Source organism: Strigops habroptila, chromosome 4 (genome assembly GCF_004027225.2).
Source record: "Strigops habroptila isolate Jane chromosome 4, bStrHab1.2.pri, whole genome shotgun sequence".
NCBI lineage: Eukaryota > Metazoa > Chordata > Aves > Psittaciformes > Psittacidae > Strigops > Strigops habroptila.
Window position 1 is genome coordinate 71,631,873 of NC_046358.1, and position 22,531 is coordinate 71,654,403.

General features: G+C 39.4%; 1 protein-coding gene across 1 annotated transcript in view; it reads right to left on the minus strand.

The window, feature by feature from the left end:
• CIITA (class II major histocompatibility complex transactivator) overlaps positions 1 to 22,531 on the minus strand; it is a 28,867-nt gene that overhangs the window by 1,629 nt on the left and 4,707 nt on the right. Inside the window, 14 exon segments of the mRNA XM_030484667.1 lie at positions 766 to 849; positions 1,190 to 1,282; positions 2,677 to 2,757; positions 4,128 to 4,199; positions 5,076 to 5,249; positions 5,345 to 7,052; positions 7,502 to 7,567; positions 9,901 to 10,041; positions 11,198 to 11,347; positions 13,246 to 13,305; positions 13,925 to 14,008; positions 15,086 to 15,145; positions 15,564 to 15,686; positions 17,364 to 17,507. Coding sequence (XP_030340527.1) covers positions 766 to 849; positions 1,190 to 1,282; positions 2,677 to 2,757; positions 4,128 to 4,199; positions 5,076 to 5,249; positions 5,345 to 7,052; positions 7,502 to 7,567; positions 9,901 to 10,041; positions 11,198 to 11,347; positions 13,246 to 13,305; positions 13,925 to 14,008; positions 15,086 to 15,145; positions 15,564 to 15,686; positions 17,364 to 17,507 — 3,040 coding nt within the window.

Consider the following 22,531-nt stretch of genomic DNA (forward strand, 5'->3'; position numbering starts at 1 on the left):
GGTACAGTCACAACTGAATAATGGATAATGTAAACAGATTATATATTAGAACAAGGAATTTCAGATATGGTTGGTACATCTTAACTTCCAATTTATCCTTATCTATTTGCAGTTGGCTTAAAACACAGTTTTATATTTTCTGTATCAAGTAAGGCAAATGGTAACATCCTTCTTCAGCTAGCACAGCTACAGCAAAAACAAGTCTAGTTTCCTAATGAATAATGAGAACATTTCTGTCTACATTAGATCAAATTAAAAATCTGCAAGGAAATGAAGCTCAAATATCTGGGGCACAGCATTCAAAAGATTTACATGTGAGCAAACTATTCCAGAACTGCACACCACAGTTTCTTGTATTCCCTACTGAGACGCTTCACTCAGCCCTATGCCAGATATTTTAATGAAGTGGGATGGACAATGGGTCCCATATCAGCAAACACACACCACCTTATTGCTGGCTTAGGGCTTAGTAAGCTCCACATAAGCTCGCAGCAGATCATGGCCCTGGGTGCACATTTGTACATAAGTGGGTACTACTGATTGGATTTAAAAACCGGAACAGTCCTCATTATACCCCTGGGATATCCTTCTGCATGTCTACGCTGGGTCATACATCCCTCTCCTCTCTTTTAAAGGCTTTATGCAAGAATGAAGTCAAAAGCTTGGCTGCTGCACAGTGTACCTAATTGGTTTATGTTCAGCAATTTCTAGCAGAGATAGCGAGGTATATTGTATAAAACAACTGAACAGGACACAACTACTTACCTTAGAGTCTTTAACGAAGAGAGGGAAGGAAGAGCTGTAGCTAGCTTCTCAGCACCCACATCAGTTATCTTATTCTGTGATAAGCTACAGTAAGTGAGAACACTTTGTTAGTTGAGCACATTTTATTCTGATTACAACGTGGGGAAAATTAATTTTTGATGTCTCTTTTATATATAATTTGGACAGTCGGTTTAGACCAAATGCAGAGGAAACGATAAATTACAGCCCTTGAAGGGAAATGAGGAATTGCCATAGGATTAACCTATTTGTTTAATGAATGTAGATGAAGTATGTCCATAGACTCATTGGTCTTCCATCCCTATGGGTTAGTTGTGCCCGTAATTGTTAACACACGGTCCCTTAATGCTCTAGGTTTAATCTATTTCTTTTCAAAATTCCCCAGAATTTTTAACCTTGCACTTACTTTAATGTTTCCAGTGATGTCAGGGTTGGAAAGGCTTCAGATAGACTCTTTGCTCCTTCATCTCCTATGCCATTTTCACTCAGAGCATCAAGGCTGGGTGACGACAAAGAGAGAATTAGCTTCCCTTTTAATCTAAATTCTTGTGGCTTATTCACCTCAGAGACCACTCTATCTATCTTGAGAAGCTCCTTCTCTGCAGTAACCTCAATCAGCAAGAAGCATCACACAAATTACAGCTTCTCTGCTTCCCAAGCAGCTTTCTGCTTCCCAAATTTACAGCCTAAGATTTATTTTTTTTCACTAGTTGAATGGCTTGACCCATTTCCTATGATATGCAAGATTATTAAAATGGTTATGAAATAGCTGTGTTCCAGCTATGCTGAAAGGAGATTTCCTGTGCACACAAAAATACAGAACTGAAAATCCAGCAGATGCTGTAAATCCCTGCCTAAACAGCTCCTTCTCCAGATAGGAAGTATTAGAAGTGAAGTTCTTCCTCATTCAAGTATAGAGACGGAAAGAGTTTTACAGTCACAGTTTTAGATACTGGATCGCCTCTAATATGACAGGTAACGCTGAGATATGCCAGACGTATTCCAATTTTTGAGCTTTACTGTTTTCCCAGAATATCATGAAAATGCTAGATACGATACAGACAATGGCCCATGAGCTGAGCCAGTAAGGCCAAAGGCCCTCTCAAAACCCAGAAATCTTCCCACCAGAGGACAGCAGAATGTTGACTACTGTTGCTACAATTGTTTCTAGCCTAAAGCAGCTTAAAATTCAGAGACAGCTGGTTTGTCATGGATACAAGACAACGAAGAGTAACTGGAATTCTTAAAATTCTATTTCTAATACTGATCCTGGTAAAGGAAGGGACAAAGGCTGTGTGAAAATACATGGGCAGAACAAAAGCTGATAATGGCTGAGTATGGCTTTTTTATATCTTCTTTATGAATCAAATTCACACAGCTCAATCTCTCACAAGTTCTACCAGACGTTCAGGATGTTTGTTGACACTGGAGGGTGCACAGCACTGGCACAAATACTGAAGTTAAACCCTAAATTCAACATTGCTTCTGGTTCCAGAGGGAGCCTGTTCTCTTCTGTGGCAGACATGACTGTAAGTCCCTCAGAAACCTCACCACGACGGAGCATGGGGCTCAGGCGCATTATGGAGCTTGAATGAAGAAGTAATCTGCAGGCAGTGCTGTAGCAGGAAGGGAGAGCACCCACTGGGGCTCTGTAGTAAACCTTTCCCACAAGCTTTTAACCACTGAGAAACACATGGGGAAGTGACTGAAAGGGTATTAACAAACCACTACCAAGTGTTTTACGGGAGGATGAAGAGTACTAGCTTTTAGTCTGCTGCTGTATTCTCTGAATGTCTTTATGTTAGTTTGTTCAAAGCAAGTAGTCTTGGCTCTCCCATCATCAAGGGTTGCTGAGGAGCAACATTAGCAAATGTCATCTTTAGCATTACTCACTCTAAATGCTGAAGTGATGGAAATGCTGCAAGAATTTCCACGAGTTTTAAGAATCCCCGAAGGCCACATACTGGACCCAGCCTGCAAGAAAAGACATACAGACACAGCAGCTTTTTCACATGCTCAGAAGCAGCAGAAGTTATGAATTTTTCAGTTCTTCCTCTGCAGCCCCAAATGCAAGCCAGTTTACACTCCTCAGAAGCAGCCATTCCCTACTATCTGCAAAAAGGATTTCTGCTTCAAAGCCTTCAGATGAGAACCCCACACAGCTGAGGTCACACAGAACAGAGCTGCTTGCACAGAAGCAGCAGAACATGCATTTGCCACTTTTTTGTTACTCTTTGCAAGACTCATCTTACCTGTTTTAGGTTCCTGCATTTCTGATCTATTTTTTCAGAGTTGGTTTTTTTTGGGGTGGTTTTTTTTTTTTTTTTAGGTATTATAATCTTAATAACCTGGATGAAAAAAATCTCTCTCTATCCCCCCCCAATTATTGGCCATTCAGACTAACTTAAGATGAACATTTTACTGCAGCTTAAAGCATAAATTGAACTTGAATATTCCAGTTCCAAGCATTTGTCCCTCAGACATTAACCTCTTATTTGGAGTTTCCTTGGTATCAGAACAAGTTCAGCCTAGTTAAAGGACAGGAATTTTAAGGGGGGGGGGAGGAGGAGAAAATTAAAATAAAGGGAAAGTAGGAGGGGAAACAAGCAAAAGCAGCATGAAATCAGAAGTGAGGCCAAGCATAGCCTCTAGACCGGGTCAGATGTGAAGAACAGGAAGCAGATGAAGACCTGATGAGAGTATGCCATTGCACTGGTGCAATTTCTGCCCAAACTAATTCACACACTACAGTAGGGTATTTTAAGCAGTAGAACCTTGGAAGCTCCTTATAGTTTGTAGGGAAGAAGAAATGTTACTACACCTCATGTTTAAGGCCAGTGTTTCCAAGTCAATCTTCCTTCTTCCAGGAAAATGGTGATAAATGTTCTATTTGGGAGGCATTCTCTGACCTTATTCTCTCATGGCCTAAGCTCTGATAGGGCAGAAAATTACATCAGAAGACTCAGATAAAAAAGTTGGGCATTTCTGGGGAAAAAAAAATATTTCCCAGGTAGCTGGATCACAATCAAGATACTTTATACCCTATGGCACAAGATCTACATCTGGTGATAAGGAGCTAACTTATAGTGCAAATCAAACAAAACGGATCAAACCATGTTAATCTCTATCATGGCAGGAGCCAGAAATTATGTTTTGTGAGTTTGGGCCATAACTTCATGTACCTAGTTGAGAAAAGCAAAATAGCAATACATGGGGTTTACTTAATGCTTTACCATAACTTTACCATAACTGTACATCAGCTCAATGACTGTAGCCAATATCCATGATTCTTCTCAGTCTTTAATGCAATCATCTATCGATCAACAGAGAGGTGTATTACTTACGCAAATTCTAGTTTCCTGAGGTTTTTGATGGCAGGAATTTCATAGCTGCTGCAACCAGATGCATCTTGCACACTAAAAACATCACAGTAGAACCAGAGCATGATAAATATTTTAGCAACCAAAACAGCGCTTTACATACAAATTCTTAGTAAACTTTTACAGGAAATAAACCACTGTTGCATTAACTGAGGAACCAGAAATTTCAGAATAACTCCTGCTCCAACCTTTCTTCATTCAATTCATTTCAATTTTCAGCTTGAAATGAATTTCAAATGATGGCACCTTTCGTAGTGCAGTTGTTTGCTCTTTTTCCAATAGAACTTAAAACCACATTCTTCTAAATCAAGTGTCTTCTGTCAAACATGAAACTTGCATATATTTTAATCAAAATATTCTGCCCATATTAAAATGGAAGTCCCCATTTCTATTTAAAAAACAACCAAAATATTTTCTTTATGCATGCTATTAATTGCAACCAATCCCTATGTCACATCATGAGCAGGGATGAAACACAGGCTTTCACATAACACAAGCTTTTACCTCCTGAGCTAAAGGGCCAACTCAGATCATTTGTGACTGGTGCAAAACAAGCCTCCATTTATGGCCCAGGTGCTACAGGGGAGAAAAATCAGCACAAGTTGTGTAAGTGAAAGCAATTGGAAGATAGCAGCATACTCAGAGATTAAAAAGGAATCTGAAGAAAAAAATGGCAGCTGGCTTTTTTTATTGGCAGTTTTGATAAATGTTTTTCATGGTGCTGTCATTGCTCCTCCCTGCCCTGTCAACCACCACACATCAGGGTAGGAGAACACTTTGAGATGATACAAGAGCTTGCACTGCCTTAGTCACTTCTCCTTTGGACATGCGGAGGACTCCACTTTTCCAGCACCGTCAGTGAACCCCCATTTTCTCAAATCGCTAGTATATTAAGATCATAAATGAGCCTACCAAATGATCATCTTCTTCTGCATACCCACAAGGTCTGAAAGGTCACTGATGTCCTTCATTGTCTTTGCCTTAAAGGGATCAAGAACAAATTTCTCTGTTGATGCTCTCAGCAGTTCATAGTCTTTTGCCTGTTCTAAAGACTTCCAGAGCCTGACTGTATCACTGAGGGAGGCCCTGTGAAGTGAAATCAACAGATATGATTGCCGCTGTTGCATGAATGAGTCATACAGTCCTATGAAGGACACTAGTGTCTACAAAGAATGACTGACCTGAACAATGCCACATTCTTCAGACCAACCAAGTCTTTCAGTCCTTGCATGTCAATGCTGCTGTTTCGCAAATCCAAGGAAAACTCTTTCCTTGACCTTTTTAAAATAGAGTGCAGTATATGGACATCAGGTGGTGTCAGAACTACACCCAGAAAAGACAGGTCTGGCTTGAGCCTTAAGGCCACATGCTGCAAAAGATAACTGCTTTGTGTTTCATAAATACATTGTAAGAGCTTGAGTAACCTCTCTGGACAGAGCTCATTTATCTGCAGCCTTCTAATACATTTCAACAGTGTTTTCTGCTTCTTGATTGACTGTTTTACAACCTTATTTGAAAGGGAGCAGAAGTAGGGGTCATCCTGGAGGAACAACAATCCGGACAAAAATCGAGGCACTAAATCTAACCAATTATAAGGCTTTTTCTTCTTGGATGAAAAAGACAGGTATTTTGTTAGACTTTTATCCTTGATCTCTTCTGCTAACATAAGGTGAAGTGCACCCAAGAAATTCTGAATGACAAAATCAGCGAATGTGCTTCCAAATGCCTCTTCTCTACTATCTGAATGTCTGGGGAATGCAAATGGCAGGAAAAATCCATATTTCAGAGCAAACTCTTTAACTTCCTTAGAAGGGAGAAGATCACTTTTCATAGCACTTTGGTGCTTTTCTCCAAGATACCAGGCTATACGGGCAAGTGTAGCAAGACTTTCTTGATTTTGCATGGCTGCAACATCTGTTTGCATAGGTATTATCTTCTGCTGAAGAAATTTCAGTAAGACTGTAGTAAGAGTTGAAGGAAGACACTTGTCTCCCATTTCAAGTACTGCCTCACAGAGAAAACAAACAAATCTACACATAAGAGGGCTGTAACAATGACTGAACAAGTACTCACACTCTTTGATTAATTTCAGTGCATTATCACAGTAGGGTAATCCTTCAAAGTATTTGGTTACATACAATTCTCTCTGCTGAGGGGAAAATCCTATTATTTCAATAGTCTTATCCACTTTGGACACACACTGGTACACCTTGTCTTTTGGTCTTGCTGTAAGTAATAAAGTACAACCATTGAGTATCTTTTTTTGAATGAGCCCTGAAAGCAGCTCCTTTATAGTGCACAAGTCTTTTTCAGGCTGGCTGGCTGAGCAACGAAGAAAATTCTCATGATCATGCAACTCTTCAAAACCATCAAAAACCAGAAGGACTTTAGCAGGATTTTGCAAGATATACTCAAAGATCTCTTTGCTTCCCTCTTGAGGTTTTACAAAAAATTCAAGCAGCAGATCCTTCAGGCTGCATTGCTTCTCAGGCAAGCTTATTTGTTTGCAGTCAAACCAAAACACAAATTCAAACTGAGAAAACTCTCCATTGGACCAGTCCTGGCAGATCTTCTGAACAAGAATGCTTTTGCCCATTCCTGCTTTTCCCAGCACCACAATCACTTTAGTCTCTAAATCTTTACCTGCTGGGATTTGAAATATTTGGCTTCTTTTAAGGCCTGCTTTTTCCTTCCCTTGCAGACTGCATGTTACCAGCTCCTTTTCCATTGCTTTTATGCTATTCTTCCCAGTCTTGGTTTCAGTTTGGCTTTGAACAAGTGTCCCATCAATAAACAGGTGATCAAGAGCTACTTCACGCTCCATGGCCACAGATCTGCAGACATCTTGGAAATAATGCTTAAGTGATGTACAGAAAGCTTCCACTGGCTCTAAAGAAATAAAAAGTACACATAAACTCAAGAAAACTGTTCACAAATTACAACATTGGTGGTTTAAGTACATAATTGTAATATGGTCAAAATACACCAGTTCCCATAAAGCACATATATTTGGATTTATCCCATGCAATTGCAGGTACTTAAATTTTGAGTACAGGCACAATAATCACCTTTAGACCATGAAATGAAAAATTCTGGAGGTATCTACACACATGATAAAACCAGCTAAGTACACTGACCTTCTAAGCAGGTACTACAGCTAGATATCTAAAGGTAGACAAATCTAACATCTTAAAAACAGGAACTGTGCTCAAAACTTGGAACAGCTTTACAAATTGTTGAACAACAATTCCTACAAGTAGCTTTTCTTTATGCAAGGAAACACAGAAAAAATAGCCAAAAAAATCCAGAAGTTTGAAGTACAAGAGATCTAAACTCACTTGGTCTTTTGAAAGGTTCTTCAGAAGGAATTATGGGAACTTGGACTTCTTTGAGCATTTCTAAACCTGAAAAAACAAAACAATATATTTGAGGAAGACACCTAGATAGTCGCTGATTCAGCTTTACTAATTTTAGCATTAAGACTAATGCAAATTTTCAAGTTCATTGCAACATATGTACTATGGATCATCCAGAGAAAGAGAGGCTTTGTTTATTTTACAAGGGAAAGGAAAAAAATCCTCACACATACAATTCAGCTGACATGAACTGTCACAGGCAGCATGACACCACACAAGATGACAGCTGTTCCAATGTTGTAAGAAGCAGAAGACGTATCGTAACAAGGTGACATCCACTGTTCTTTTCAAATGTCAGGGTTTTGCATAAATTCATGTTCACACATAGGACTTCTTTATGTCATCAAAAGCAATAGCTTCCTTTTATTATTCCACATCTTGTAACCAAGCATTAGGGATGAAAGTCATAGAGAAGTGACTATTGGTAACAGAATTTACCCATTGCTCTTCCTGACAAAGCACTGTCACTGGTCAGTTTTCTTTCTTTTTGCCTGCTGGTTTTCAAACTACTGCAGTCTTTTGCACTTAGTCAGATGAGCCATGTCTGCCATACACATAATTGGGAATTCTTCAGGGAAAGCATATTTTCTACAGACTGGTGATGACAGTATCAGTTTTGACAAAACTTTTGGTAGGAAAAACTTTGCAGACACAGAACAGAATTTAAATTGACAGAGGCTGTAAAAAACCCAATCTCACCAACAGTCTTGTGGTAACCACACTCAGCAGAGATGTGGGGCAAAACCCCAAACCGAAACAGGTTCATCTACCTAGATTTGGACAAATGTATTTATTACCATAATATTTGGTTCATTGTGATATAGAATGTGGTTTAAAAAACAAAACAAAGTTTCAGTGATCTGGAAACTAATTCCTACCCCACATGCCAGCAACAGATGGAATGGTTAGAGTTCAGGGAAGGACTCTCAGACTTCTAATAAGCAAGTCCTTTTTCCAGTGAAAGAATATATTTGATAGAGATAATTCTCCTCCTTGTAGAAGAAAAATCTACTGAAGATATCAAATAACAAGGGGACATGCCTGTTTTCAGGCAAGTGTCTCGTTTTGGTTTACTACTTATTAAATAAACACAACAGAATGGAAAACCAAGAAAAGCTGTAATTAGACATTTAGATGGGAAGCAGCATTGGTCAAATCAATCACACGTTAATAATTTTTTAAAAAGGAAAAGAAACTGGCTTGGTAGCTAATGTGGTAATTTTTCTGCTGCATTTGGAATTCTGAGGTTTGTGACATACTCATATAACATTGTGCTGCTGTAAATCAGTTAGAATTATTAATATTGTGAGGTCACATAAACAGTATATATAACTTACAAATACTTCCCCAAACCTACGGGTACTTGCCCGTCAATCCTCACTTTAAAATGATGCTATTTTGGGCTCTGTTGCCACCAGAGGGCAACAGAACACGTGTACTAAGCTGCTAGTAGCTATAATCACCAGGGTACACGGAGATCAGAAACTAAACACCCACTGAAATCAAACTCCCTGTTCTAGCAGTTCTCTGAGGGCTGGAAGAAAAGTGTCCGAGGAAAGCTTGCTACCACAGGTGGGACTGTTACACCCTGACCAAGGCTCTAGTTTCTTTATAGTATATATAAAGATATATTATTTATATATATCTGTATATTATGTATATTATGTATATACCTTTCTGTATATTATGCTTCTGTATTGTTTAGTTAAGTCGTCGTTTTGGCTTTGGAGGTTCCATATGAACTGACTGCAGTCTGGCTGCCAGCACCGAGCATTTAAGATGCTCAGGCCATGCCAGTACCAGCACAACTTCCACTTCTGATGGTGCACACTGGCCTTTTGTATTGTTTTAGCTGGACAAGAAGTCTTCATCTCATAGCAAACACAGTTGATTGGCTGCTAACATATAGCTGAACCTTTAGTTCTACAACCCCTTATCTGCTCTGTATTTTGAACTAGACTAAGCAGCCAGTGAACAATACAAAGAAATACCATTAATGTTTATTTTCCTCAATAAGGTCAATATGTATAAAGCCCAAAGGGGAAAACTGGCTTTGGACAAAAGCAATCTGCTCCCTCTCCCAATCCAGAGTACTGTATACATACAAATTTGCTCTCTACATATCACATAAACTAACTGGAAAACTTGGGGATATCAATGTTTCAGTGGGAGAAGTCAGCTCCGCCAGGAAAAAAAAGGGATAGTTTTCAGCCTATCATAACTATCAGTATCTGAAATGAAGGAACTTAGTACTCTCTTGACAGCATTGACTTTCCAGTACTTTCTGCCTATTTATGTGGATAAAAGGGTATTGGTCTCACCTGGATATATTAGAACATCAGATGTGCCGTTTCCAAGAACAAAGCCAAGTATCTGCTGAGGAGGATCTGCAAAACCTGTATTCTCTTGGCTCCCTTTCACGCCAACAGATAGACACTCTGGAATCAGAGGTGCTGAAGATCCTGAAATGAGTGCAGAATAATTACTCTTCTGTTTTTAAAGGCTCCTCATTTCTAAAAGTTTTCAAGAAAGAAAATATCCTTTCTGGCAGCTTCTGGGCAAATATTCCCAGTGGAGAGTTAATGAACCAGAATTCATGGGCTCGCATGAAGTCCACAGAATCCATTACTCAAAAAATCTTAACAGGTACGATGAATGTGAAATACAAGGGATTACCCAGCTTTTAGTGACCACTGGTTTTTGATAGTCTAAAGTGAAATCCTATTAATATAAGGAATAGTGCCTAAGCAAAGTCTGTAAATCTATGGACCAGAGATCCAGAAGAGAGAAAACGTATAGATATTGTGTATCTGAATTAATTTTACCATCCCTTGCACTACATCTTTCCCACATAACTGCACATCATGCTGCTTGTACAAGCAGCTAGCAAGGATCCTCCTTCTGAACCTTCACTGGGAAATTTTTTTGATGATACAGTGCTTGCAATTTAATCAGCCATAGCTCTGAACTTCTCTAAGTGTGACAGAATTTCTTTTGCTCCTTTGTGCTGTTTCAGCTAGCATTACATACTTCAAGACTTCTAACATGTCCACTACTTTTTGGTTCCTTTCCAGCATAGATTTAACAGTGAAAGGTGTTGAATTGTGTCTTTGCCATTAGCACTTGCCAGTGTATCATGAGCACCCTCTGTTACTCAATGTTATCAAGGCAATGCGGCTACACAGCCCATCACTTGGATTAGTATTCAGGTTTTACAGACAAAATTCCAACCTAGATTTTTCTCTACTACTACAGATACAATTGTCCTCTGGATGAAAGGAACTAACCCAAAGTTTAGGAATGAAAATTTTGTGATTTTTTTATTCTTGAGTAGTTCTTTAGATTAGCATACAGCAAATAACTGTGTTCTCTTATTTATTAACCTGCACTTCACCAGTTAAATGAAAGACTCACTATTTCATTAGGGGCTTTTAATTTCCCTTGAATATTTTTCATTCTTTTAGTGAGTGCCACACTTTTAAGGGCTTGATTGAATCAGCTGCCACACTTGTTTTCCCCACCATTGTTCATGGTCAATAACCAGATTTGTAAGAGAGTTTTCCCCCTGTATAAATCAACCTGCGTACAGGTGCACACCTGTAGCTCTACTGTACATACCAGAAATAATGAAACTCCTTTCCAACGCATCGGTAGCAAGAACAGAAAAGGACATATGCTGGTTAGTTAGTGAGGTGGAGCTAGCTGGGTGGCTGTTGAGAGGCATAGCTAGGAAACTGCCATTCCCTGCAGACACTGCAGGGACTTCCACTTGAGAAAAGGGAAAAAAAAGAAAGGCAAACCAAAAGAAGAAAGTTATTTCATTGCTAGAAGTTAAGGGGCCAAAGAAGAGGTCTCAACAGATATCATAAAGCACTTGATTCTGATCAGCTGTGCTTTGATTTTCCAAAAGCAAGAACAATTCACAATAGCTTTCTGAAATATACTTCCCATCTAAGTATTGCTGCATTGATACAGTCAGAGGAGATCAGGTACTGTTACAGCTAGCTGCAAACAGTTGGACAAATCTAAAGTTGAATTACATTCAATTCCTTTGAAAGAATCTCATCCTTGGCTTACCACTCTGAATTTTAGTACACATTATCCTCTTTACTGTACATATTCTTACACTCCTGAAGAGCTGATGCATTTCCCTTTGCAGGATCATTCGTGACACTCATTTTATGACAGGTTAAATAAATTCCCAATTTTGTTATGTAGCTCATCTTTTTGTCAATTAACTTTTTTGTACCCAGTACGTATACTACCTTACATATATATTCCTTCCCCCAGCATCTTCACTGGATCAGTAAGGTAGAGAGACTAATAATATTCTGAGCACCTTCCACCTATCCAGAAAAGGATAGGTGCAGCTTTACAAAGCACCTGATAGCTCTGTGATGATACTGTAGACTGAAATGCAAGTCCTGAGACATTTTTCCTGTTTTGGTTTTATTTTTAAATCAGGAATTGATGTGCCATTTCCTTAATGAAAACTCTCATTGTTAGTGTGGCATAAATGGAGGCTCAATCTCCCTCTTTCCTCCTGAAAGCCACACAAACATTGGAAAACCAGCTTGGGTCACAGTCCCAGTGCATGTGTGTGTTCTCTGAATTTCATCCAGTCTATGCCAGTTCCTTAGGTATTGCTGGGCAATTGCCAGGCTGAATTTTGCTAAGATGCAGTCCCATAATCCAAGCATTCTCTGAATGGCTCTCTAGGTTACACATGCTGATTTTGGCTGCCCACCCTGACATGCACACAGCCCATTAGGTTTCATACAGTCAGAGCTCCTCTCAGGAAGCATGCTAACATACAATAATGCATACATCACTTCAAAATACAGTATAATATATTCACCCAAAGGTGTTTGCTCTCACATGGATTTTGCAAGAGTATTTTGCTGGCTTAGCTATGCCTGAGACACCCATTTAGGCTCCAGACTAAGGATAAGAATTCTAGCACCAGTTTACACCTAGGAAACAAGTTGCAGCCTGTCTGCTGGCCAAAGGTACTGCCCTATAGGTGGTCAAACAGCATGCAGCACCTTGCCATTTCCCTTTCTCTCATGCTTACTTTGGTTTAAAGGACTGTATAGCATGGGCTGGGCCAAGAAGCCGTCTCTTTGCAGTTACTATTTTCACTAGGATGTTTGACTAGATTTTTGGGAGGTGACACGCTTAGAACAAATGGGATCAACTATAGGAAATAACAAACCATGGCCTGAGTCACATTGCCCATCATAAACAAAAGGTATACATGATAAAAATGACAAAATTTGACCCTGATCCAATTCTCCTTTCTTCTCTGAGATTTTAGACAGATTCAGAAAAGTTCAACTGGGCCTCATCTGATGCTAAGGAAGTAATTTTTCTATCAATCACACATCAGGAACATGTGCATCTGAAGCATAAGGATCCAACAGTTCCCAGGCTACCATCTAGTTGGTCCTAAGATGCACTGTTTGATAGTTACTATTAAAGGACACAGATTCGTTGCATCATGTCAGAGGTGCATAAGAATGTGATTCTACAATCATTTCTACTCTGCTGGAAGTAGAAACATGAAAATGCACAATGAGGCTGTATCATCAAATACCTAACAGAGGATGAGACTTTGGAACATGAGACAATATATGTTCAATAATCATGCTCAGCCAACAACTTACCAATTTTCCTGTATTTGGGTTCTGAAGCATCACAGCAACTCTCTGCAGAGCCTAAGAAGGCTAAAAGAGAAGTGACAATAAATGACAAAAATTGAAGCAGTTTGGTAAATGTAAGTTTCCACCATGGAAATTTATTTTAACCTTTTAAAGCAGAATTTTAACCTTTTAAAATTTTAACTTTTTAAAGCAGAATGGGATGTTACCAGTTTCAATTCAGCTATTTCAGAACTCTATGGGGCCAATATATAAAACATGAATGCGAAAAGCCTCATATTATTTCATTCTGACTGTGAAGTTTCAATTAGGCTACAGATTTTTGTGCCAGTAATCAAAGATTTTTGCTGCTGCTCTTGATATTAAAGAGGGAATTGTTCAGCTAATGCTTGCTAAGCGATAGAGTCACTGAAAACAGTCACATAGATGAAGGGAAAAAATACAACATACTTAATGTCATGTTACAGGACAACAAATTCTGCAAATTGTAAAGAATGTGCCTGGGGGAGCTGTTTTTACTTCCAGCAGAAGTAAGGGTGAGCAAAGTCAGAGGAAGCACATCTGGTTGTATCAGCGAAGAACTACATGAGAGATGCATTGAGGCTGGGTTGAAACCAAAGTGTCGTAATGCAAATTTAGGATTCAAACTCTGCAGCCTTTCAAACTCTCACTGTTTTTCACTTACTTCGTTTGTGACATTTCTGCACCTTTATCTCAGGAAGCACCTCCGTGTTTTCGGCAGCTATTTCATCCAAAATAAGGTTCCCTGCTAAAAATACGTAAAAATGTCAACCTTTGTTTTCCTAGAAAAATTATAGGAAGAGGTAAAAGTAAGAGAAACATACCAACAGGTGGCAAAGATAAAATAGGCTCCAAATAAATGCAATAAAACACATATTCAGATTGATAGGGTTTAGAAAGCCCACGGAGCTCTGAATGCAGGTTCTGTTACCCTGTGTTGGTTTCTGAACTGTGAGGTATTAATCTACTGCTATGAATTCAGTGGCTAATAAAACTTAAATACTTCTCAATGCTTTAATGATGAGCAAAGGATAAAGGATAAAACATCACAGCTGTATCACAGCATAATCTCAGTACTAGCAAAGTTATTTACTCATTTTATGTGCAAAAAGGATTAGATCCTTTAAGAGATTTTATTTTGTGTTGTAAGAACTGTGAAGTTATCCATACCATTCTTCTACTGGCAAATACTTCAGCACTAATCCTGTATCTTGTTTCCTCTAAAACCAAGATAAATTTTGCCATTAGGTGCAAAAAGCCTCTATTTTTTAACATACCAGGGAGCAGTAAAAAGTCAAGCAATTATCTCTGGTCAAGTGCTGAATGAAGGAATCATTTGCTACATGTATACTATAGCATTGCTGCACTGATCAGGGAGAGCAGTAAAATTTGACATGCTTCCTCAGGCAGCTTTGTGCATCCTGGACAGAAATGAGTGTGCATGAACAACGTTTATATGCATGATAAGTCCTCTGGGTGGTTCAGCTTTAATGAACTTCTGCATAGCATCCATGTTGTGCTTAGAATAAGTCTGATGCTAACTGAGGGCATATACTGCACTAGCGGTGCATACACTGTGGCCATGGTGATGTGATCAGCAACTGGTCAGAGATAAAACTGCCATCTTTGGGAAAGGCCTCCAACAATACAGGAAATCCTCAAAGTTTGCCAAGAAAATCCAGGGATACAGTTCCCAGGCAGAAAGAAGACTATACCAGATATACAAAAACCTTAGTAGTGTTCAAATCATGGGGATGAAGTACAGTGCAGATGTTAGCCAGAACACTGTCACGGAGAAAATTAATCTTTGCCACATAAATCTTACCAAAAGTGTCTTCCACCTGCTTCTCCTGCTGATCTTTGAGCACATATTCTGCTAATCCAGCTAGCAAGAAGCGGGGAAAGGAAAAAAAAAAAAAGAAGAAACATAGTAAGGACATGGTAATTTCACAGTAAAACTCCTGTAAGCTTACCCTCCTTAACAGAATTCTGTAGAGGTAAATTAAATTTTTCTTGTAAATTGTTGTTCAGGAAATTAAGAAAACGAAAAAGGAGAAGTTGAGACAGGAAGTATTAAGCAGAAGGAGCCATTAATAGAGAGATTTTCCCCCAACAACCACAAGCTACTGTTAATCTGTTTCCCCACAAGGCGCAGGTTTAGGTACCCTGGCTAGATCTGCCACGCATGAGGGACAGAACACTTTAGTATATGCCACTGCTTTAGACTGAAAATACAATTTGTAAGAAATAGCTATAGCAAGTGACTGGAAAATAATGATAAAAAAGAAAAATTGCTTTCATACCTATTCTAGCATAATCTTCTTTGGTGGAACAGAGATCCAATTCATCCCCATTTTCACTGTTTTCCATTGTATACAAGAAATCCATATTGAACTGATCATAGTCGCTGGCATCAACTTCAGAATCTGGAAATCAAAAGGAGAACACATTGGTTCAATGAATACCATAATAAAGGAGTAAAAAAAACAGACAGCAGGACATCCAGAAAAGGCAGATTTGTTACTTCAGCATAAGGCTTTGGCTCTTCATTGCATGTTGGTTAAGTAGGAACAGAACTGAACTCTCACTACGGTATAGTCACCCAGAAATCAACACTTTTGCTCAACTCTGAGACTTCATCTTTCCTAGTAAATAAAACAGTTCTAGAATCCATTCTATGCCACCGAGGCCTACACACATGGCCCAGACTCATCAAGACTATTAAAACTTCTTATTCTTCAGGATATGGTGGTACCATCCAAGACTCCCTGTTTGGAACGATGCTGGGTCCATGCTAACCCCCGAGCTACAGCTACAGATTGCCTGTAAAGCTGCTAGTTGGCCAAGACCAAAAACATACCAGGGACCATGCTAACATCTTCACAGCAGAGATATCCAACTTCCAATAACTGGTGCCATGTCCTGACAATGTTCACTTTATCTAGATCATCTCAGACATTGTTAAGGCTTAGAAGTATTCAAAACAGTGAAATATCTCTGATATAACAAAAGCCAGTCCTTGATCCCCAACTCATCCTACTTTCACTGAGCAAGTAAGACCATGGGAGCAAAGAAACGCTCCTGCAGGTTTTATTAACAGTCAGAAGTTGAGAGAACAAAGCTCAACCTGGGAAATAATTAATCACAAAGATGATTCCAGATTCTGGTGCTCAGTTCTCCTCTGTACCTGCTGACACTGGCCTCATTAAAGCAAGGATGCAAGGTGGTATCCTCCAGTTTGGTAATGTCTTACACCTATCAGGCAGAGCTATAGGTCTTCATATCTGGCATGCACCTGTTGCTCTCCTTTCATTGCCAATCACAACCCACAGACCAGCTCATTCATTTAAAATAAGCTCATCTATTGCTCCACCACACAGTTAGTAGCACATACACACTTTCATACTCTTATGCCAGCAAACTCAGAGGGAGCAGAACATTCCGCAGCCTCCACACAAATTCAGGAGCAGAAAGTTTGAGAGCCAGGGCAACCTCCTAATCTGATTACCTGTAGGAACTTATGTGAAAAACTATCATCTTTATGCCCTGCCCTTCTGCTTTCTCCTCTAGCACAGAATCATAAAATCATTGGCCTGTGCCCCCAAAAGCTGTAAAATGGCAACTGGCAATGGAAGTTGATGCCTTAGGATCTCGGAAGAAAATGAAATGCTAGTTTGCTTGCAGACTGGCTTCATCACAAACTCACCTAAAAGTCTCTGTTTTGCAAAGCTTTTAGCTTGAAACTAAAAAAGTGTGGACAATTACATTTGACCAGCTTACAATAGGAACATTTGCAAATAAACTACTTACAGGAACGATATCCAAACCAAATAAATTAATCTCACACCTTGATGAGTGACATGTATAGTATGTATTCTTAGACTCACAGAGCAGGAAGCTGTAAACATGCAGTTTCTGGAAGCAGTCACTATTTTATATACAGATACAAACAAAGTTATCATATCATAAGACCATATGTCTGTTGTGTGTAGTCCAGCCACCATGATAAACTGCCGTTAGATGGCTACGTAATCGAGAGGAAATGCTAGTAACTTATAGCATGATGACTAAACTAATCAAGCATTTTTTAGTGTTTTACTAACCTGCAAAGAAGTCACCTTCTTCATTTCCAGATAACTTAAGATCAAGTTGAGTATACAGATGCAATGGATCGATATCACTATGCAGCAAATCAAGGTAGCCATTTTCAGACAGAAATGTCGAATCCATGATTTGTCTCCTGATGTCTGAAATCAAATTGAAAAACAGTTAGCAATGACAAAACCACATTTTTTTGTCAACCAAAACTACGAGTCCTGCACTGTGGCCTTCTGTTGACAAGACATTGAGATCTTAAGGCTGTGGAACTGGTATTGCTTTACCAAGTCTTGCTTGAGTTACAACTCTGCGTAACTTAAACTTACAGATCCAGATACAGCTTGCAATGAGACTTACCTATTTTTTACTCCAGTCAGGGGGTGGGATACTGCAGTCTGACCACCGGGACCAAAAGTGCCAAGTATTGAATAAGTCACAAGTCCTGTATCTTTATCAGGATATAAATGATGCAAGCAGAAATCCAGCAGGTACGAGGGGAAAATAAGACTGCAGTGAAGAAAATGGAAGAGGAATCCCATTCCTTACCGTCAGGACAGTTTCTTCTAAGGGAAGCAGCTTCTGTCTGGGATGTTACACCCAGTTCCTAAGCCCTTGAGGTGGCACTAGGAGACATCCCCTCAGCACAAGAAGGTACAGTGAAAGGTAGAACACTTGTTTTGTATAATTCTTTCCCAAACCATACAGTTGATTGTGTACAGAAGAGCATGGTCACTTTGGGAATAGTTTCTGGTGACAGGCCACTCACTGACAATTTGGAATCTATCACAATTACTTGCTAATCAATTTTCTTTCCCCCTCAGAACTCATACCTACTTGTGAGTTGGGAATTGCTACAGCCTCTCAAGCAGAGTGCCATACAGTACCCAGACAAATCTGACTGATCTAAGTCACTCCCTGCTCCAGTCACTTATGCTTATATGAGAACTGCTTTGACTGCTGCAGCTACATTTCTTGATAAAGGTAATCTCTTCCTCCACCTCATTTTAAATCCCTTTCTTTCCAGCTACTAGAATAAGCTGCCAGGCACTACAATAAGCTCACACATTCCTTCTGGATATTCCACAGCCAGTGAAATAACACTACTTGTTGGTCATTCATCATCTTTATCAAACTATTTCAAAACCAAATATTGGCTCCTCAATGTTTACAGGTCACTAATACGAATGCCACCTGGGCTGGTGAGCCAAGAAATTTAGTCCACAATAATATTGAAATGCCAGCATGAAATGAACAACCAGCAAAATTTCCAGGCCATATTCTGTTAAAAAAAGGTGCCCACACACCACAACCATGAAAAGTTTCAGCTTGGCATCAAGCACCATAATTTGCAATGAACGATAACTATAATATAGCTCAAATATTCTGCCTTTAGCAGAATGCCATCAATAACCCTCGTTGCACATGCCTACTTTTTCAAGGCGTGTAAATGTGGAGCAACCTGTTGTACCATGAAGCCTACCTGCAACATGATAAAAGAGAAATACAGCTAACACTCCAGCTCTGATGAAAGAGGGCAGAGCAGACCTAGTCACACACCACTACATGCTGCTTTGTTATAGGCTAATCTTCATCCTTCTTACTCCTCTATGGGGTTGTCCTGCTGAACAGCTTGAAAATGGACCTCTCCATGTTCTGCTGCAGAAGACATCAGAATCTAGAACCTTAACTTACAAAAGGATGGACACAATGAAGTTCCACAAGTAGGAATAACCTACGCTCAGGTAGTTCTCCTTTCTCATATTCAGTGCCTCATTATGCTACCGAAATCACAAAAATATTATATTAATTGCCCGCTGTGCTATAAATGGAAAGCAGAAGTTGCCAAATCTTCATAAGAACCAAGAATGAGGTTATAAGTATACCAGATTAAATTTTCAGTTTGTTGCAACATTTTGCTTTGCCCTTTCCCTTGTTAAATGAACATAAAATCCTTTCAGAATGCCAGGTTGCCAGAGTTTGTGAATAATGCTGTTGAAGCACTACCTCAGAGTCAGTATAATTTTGCGGTTAGAGACAAAGAAGTAATTGGGCAGAAGGCGTAAAGGGAACACAAAACAGACAAATGCATCATTCCAGTGGCAGTCAAGTGCTTGATTACAGCAGACAGAGAAAAGGCTAAGTCCTATGGAAAGAGACTAAGTAGGCAAACTTAATCTTCATATAAATACTAAGCTTTAATTAAGTCATAGTCATAATGTTGTCCCCAAAGTCAAGGTTATTTGTCTGGTGCACAGAGAGCCGATTAGCACCCAGAGTTGAGATATTTGTTTATTCCATGTCTGTGTAGAGGTGGGTGCTAGCTGGTAACTCCACAAAGCCAGCACACCCTCAGTCTGCCAGCTACCTACTTCTATACGTTTCAAACAGTGAGAATCAGGGTTTTCTGTATACATAGCATTATATAGCTATAATATGTATCTTGGCTCCCACATTTTCTGTCTGTGTTTAAGACACAGTACATATTTCACTACGCACATCCAGTGAGTAAGGGTCTCTGTGGGCAAGGGTCTCTTATCTCAGGGGGTGTGATTTTTAGTATTATAATGAATCAAGTTCCTTTAGGAACACAGTTATCTTCTGTTTTGCTAGGCCTTTCAAAATTACTCCTGCCTTCCTAATCTGTCTGAAGTTAGCTGTTGCTCTTCTGATCCAGCTGGTTCATTTATCAGCCTTCTCCCTCCCCTCAAGGTTGTCGGCTTGTAAGAAAACGTTGTTTTTCCTCACTACCTGCAATTCCAAAGACAAGATTTTCAAGCTTCCACACACATAGCCCTTTAAAAAAAAATAAATCTGAACTTCTTCATTGCCAGATAACAGTAAGAGCTTTTGTTAATTTAAACCTTTCTGTCAATAGCATTTCCCTGTGGATAAATACATAAGTAATGCAAAATGTTTTCAGCTACAGTGGTTAAGAAGTCAGGAAGAAAACAAGAGGAAGTCTTGCCAGTGCCAAGTCTAGCTAGAGAGCTGATAATTAGAATGTAAAAAGTGTTATAGCCCAGGAACAGAGGAGTAAGAGAAACATAGCCTTCCACCTTAAGAATGAAGATTGACATTCTTTCAAGAATGAAAAACTTGGGTACTCATCTTTTTTGTTTCACCAGTCTGAATGGCCCTCAGCTTACCCTCTTTTTTTATTTTTCATCACTTTGGTTTGACACAGATCTATACCTAGCTGTCTTCCTACTGACTGCACTGGATTTGGGATGCTGCAATTTCTTTCTGTAGCTGAACCAACAAATTCCTAATAGCAGGTGTGCTGTGTGCTTTGCTGCATTAAAATCATGATGCCACCATGGAAAGCACTGTGTCCAAGGATGTAGGAAAAAAAATCTGAGTTTTTGGAAGGTGAAAGCTTCTGCACTGAGAGCCAGAGGCAAGGAGAATGACACCTCATGGACAGTGAGTGTTTTGCTGCATGTTGTAACTGAAGCACACAAAATGAAACCAGACATAATCGAGCTTGTTTACAACAGCAGCCCCTTTCCCAGGGCTTCCCTTTTTTTCTCACAGCATTTCCCAGCAGTTCCCTGTCTGAGACCAAAGATGAGTAAGCTCTATGCAACCCAGCACTTTCTCTGTTGTTTCATGCATGATTTTAACTTAGTTAACTGATGATGCATTCCCTCTGGGGTCCCTTACAGTGCTGCCAAAACGGGTGTTTGGCACGTTTTCACTTCATCAGAAGACTAAAATATTTCTGTAGTAATTTCTGCATAAGGGCTGTAAAGGCGAGAGTCAGCTCGCATCTGGAGGAAGACAAACCCTACACAGACCTGCAAGACAAAGCCCTGAAGTCCCCAGGGGTGGCTGTGCCCTCCTTTGTGGCAGGCCTCCATGCACAAAGTGTAGATGATGGGTGGGGGAAGGCAGGGCGTACTTCCGAATATATTTCCATGAATGTATTTTCCTTTATTGTTTGGACACTGGTTAAGATAGACTTTTTGCTTTAAATATTTAAACAAAACCTCCTTTCTCCTGCATTTGGTAGCCTGTGTTCTTAAACCTCTGCAATGATTTAGTGCGTACATGCTACAGCAAGGTTTCCACTCGTGATGCATTTGGTTTACTGCTGTATTCTGCATATACAGCACAACAATATGATTCACTTCCAAGATTCTCCATAGTTTTTTTCAGTGCTCTTTTAGAGTCCAAGTGATACCATATGAATTAAAAATGCTGGAAAATTAGTAAAAGAAATAGTGAACATCATCATACCAGGACAAAGAATCCAGTTAAAGAAGGAGCAGGTTTTCACTTAGATCACATACAAGTCTTAAGAGTTAGATAGGGCAGTTTAGATTTCTAAAGATAAGGAAGGTGGTCGCAATTTCTCTTTTTGCCCCAATAATTTGATTTAACCATGTCTTATATTTTAAAGGATCAACATGTTAAAGATTCCTGGCAATGGGGTCTGCTACTTACTAGATGTTCTCTAAGAAAACAAAGAAGGTTTATATAGACAATAACATAACATTTACTCCAAAAATAAGGTGGATGCTTCTGAGATTTGTTAGAGGGTTTCCTTCCCAAAACTCTATTGACATCTGAACTGACAGGTAATAAAATAATCTCCCACGTGAGTATAGAGGTTAAGAAAATGAAAATATCTAAAGTCAGTTAAGGAACAGAGGAAATCCCCTCCTCCTCTGAATAATTTAATTTTTGTATCAGTTTAGGAAGCTGAGGGTAATTCATAGAAAAGAGCAGTAGTGCCACGCAAATCACATGTTTCTTCAGCAGAGGATGACATAACGTTACAGCTCCAAGTCTTACATTAAAGAAAAATAAGAGAGTGGGACTGCAGTGAAGACAAGAGGCCAAAAAATTAAACACAAAGATTCCTGAAGAAATGTTACTTTCTTGCAGCACTCCAGACTAAGTGCTACACATGAATCTGAATGAAGCAAGCTGATGAGAAGCAGGTATTATCAAACTCTAGGTAAGGAGTCCAGTGAAACACTGGCACTTTGAGCTGAAAGTTCAATGACATCAGCTACCAGCTACAGTTTTAAAGTCTTTTTAAAATTTTGTGAACAACTTTAGAAAGTCTCTCTCCTCTTTTGTGCCCCCCAAGGGTTATGTCATTGTGCACAACACACACACTGGAAGGCAGGGAGGTGTTTCCTGGCTTTTGCCGCAGGCAGTGTTT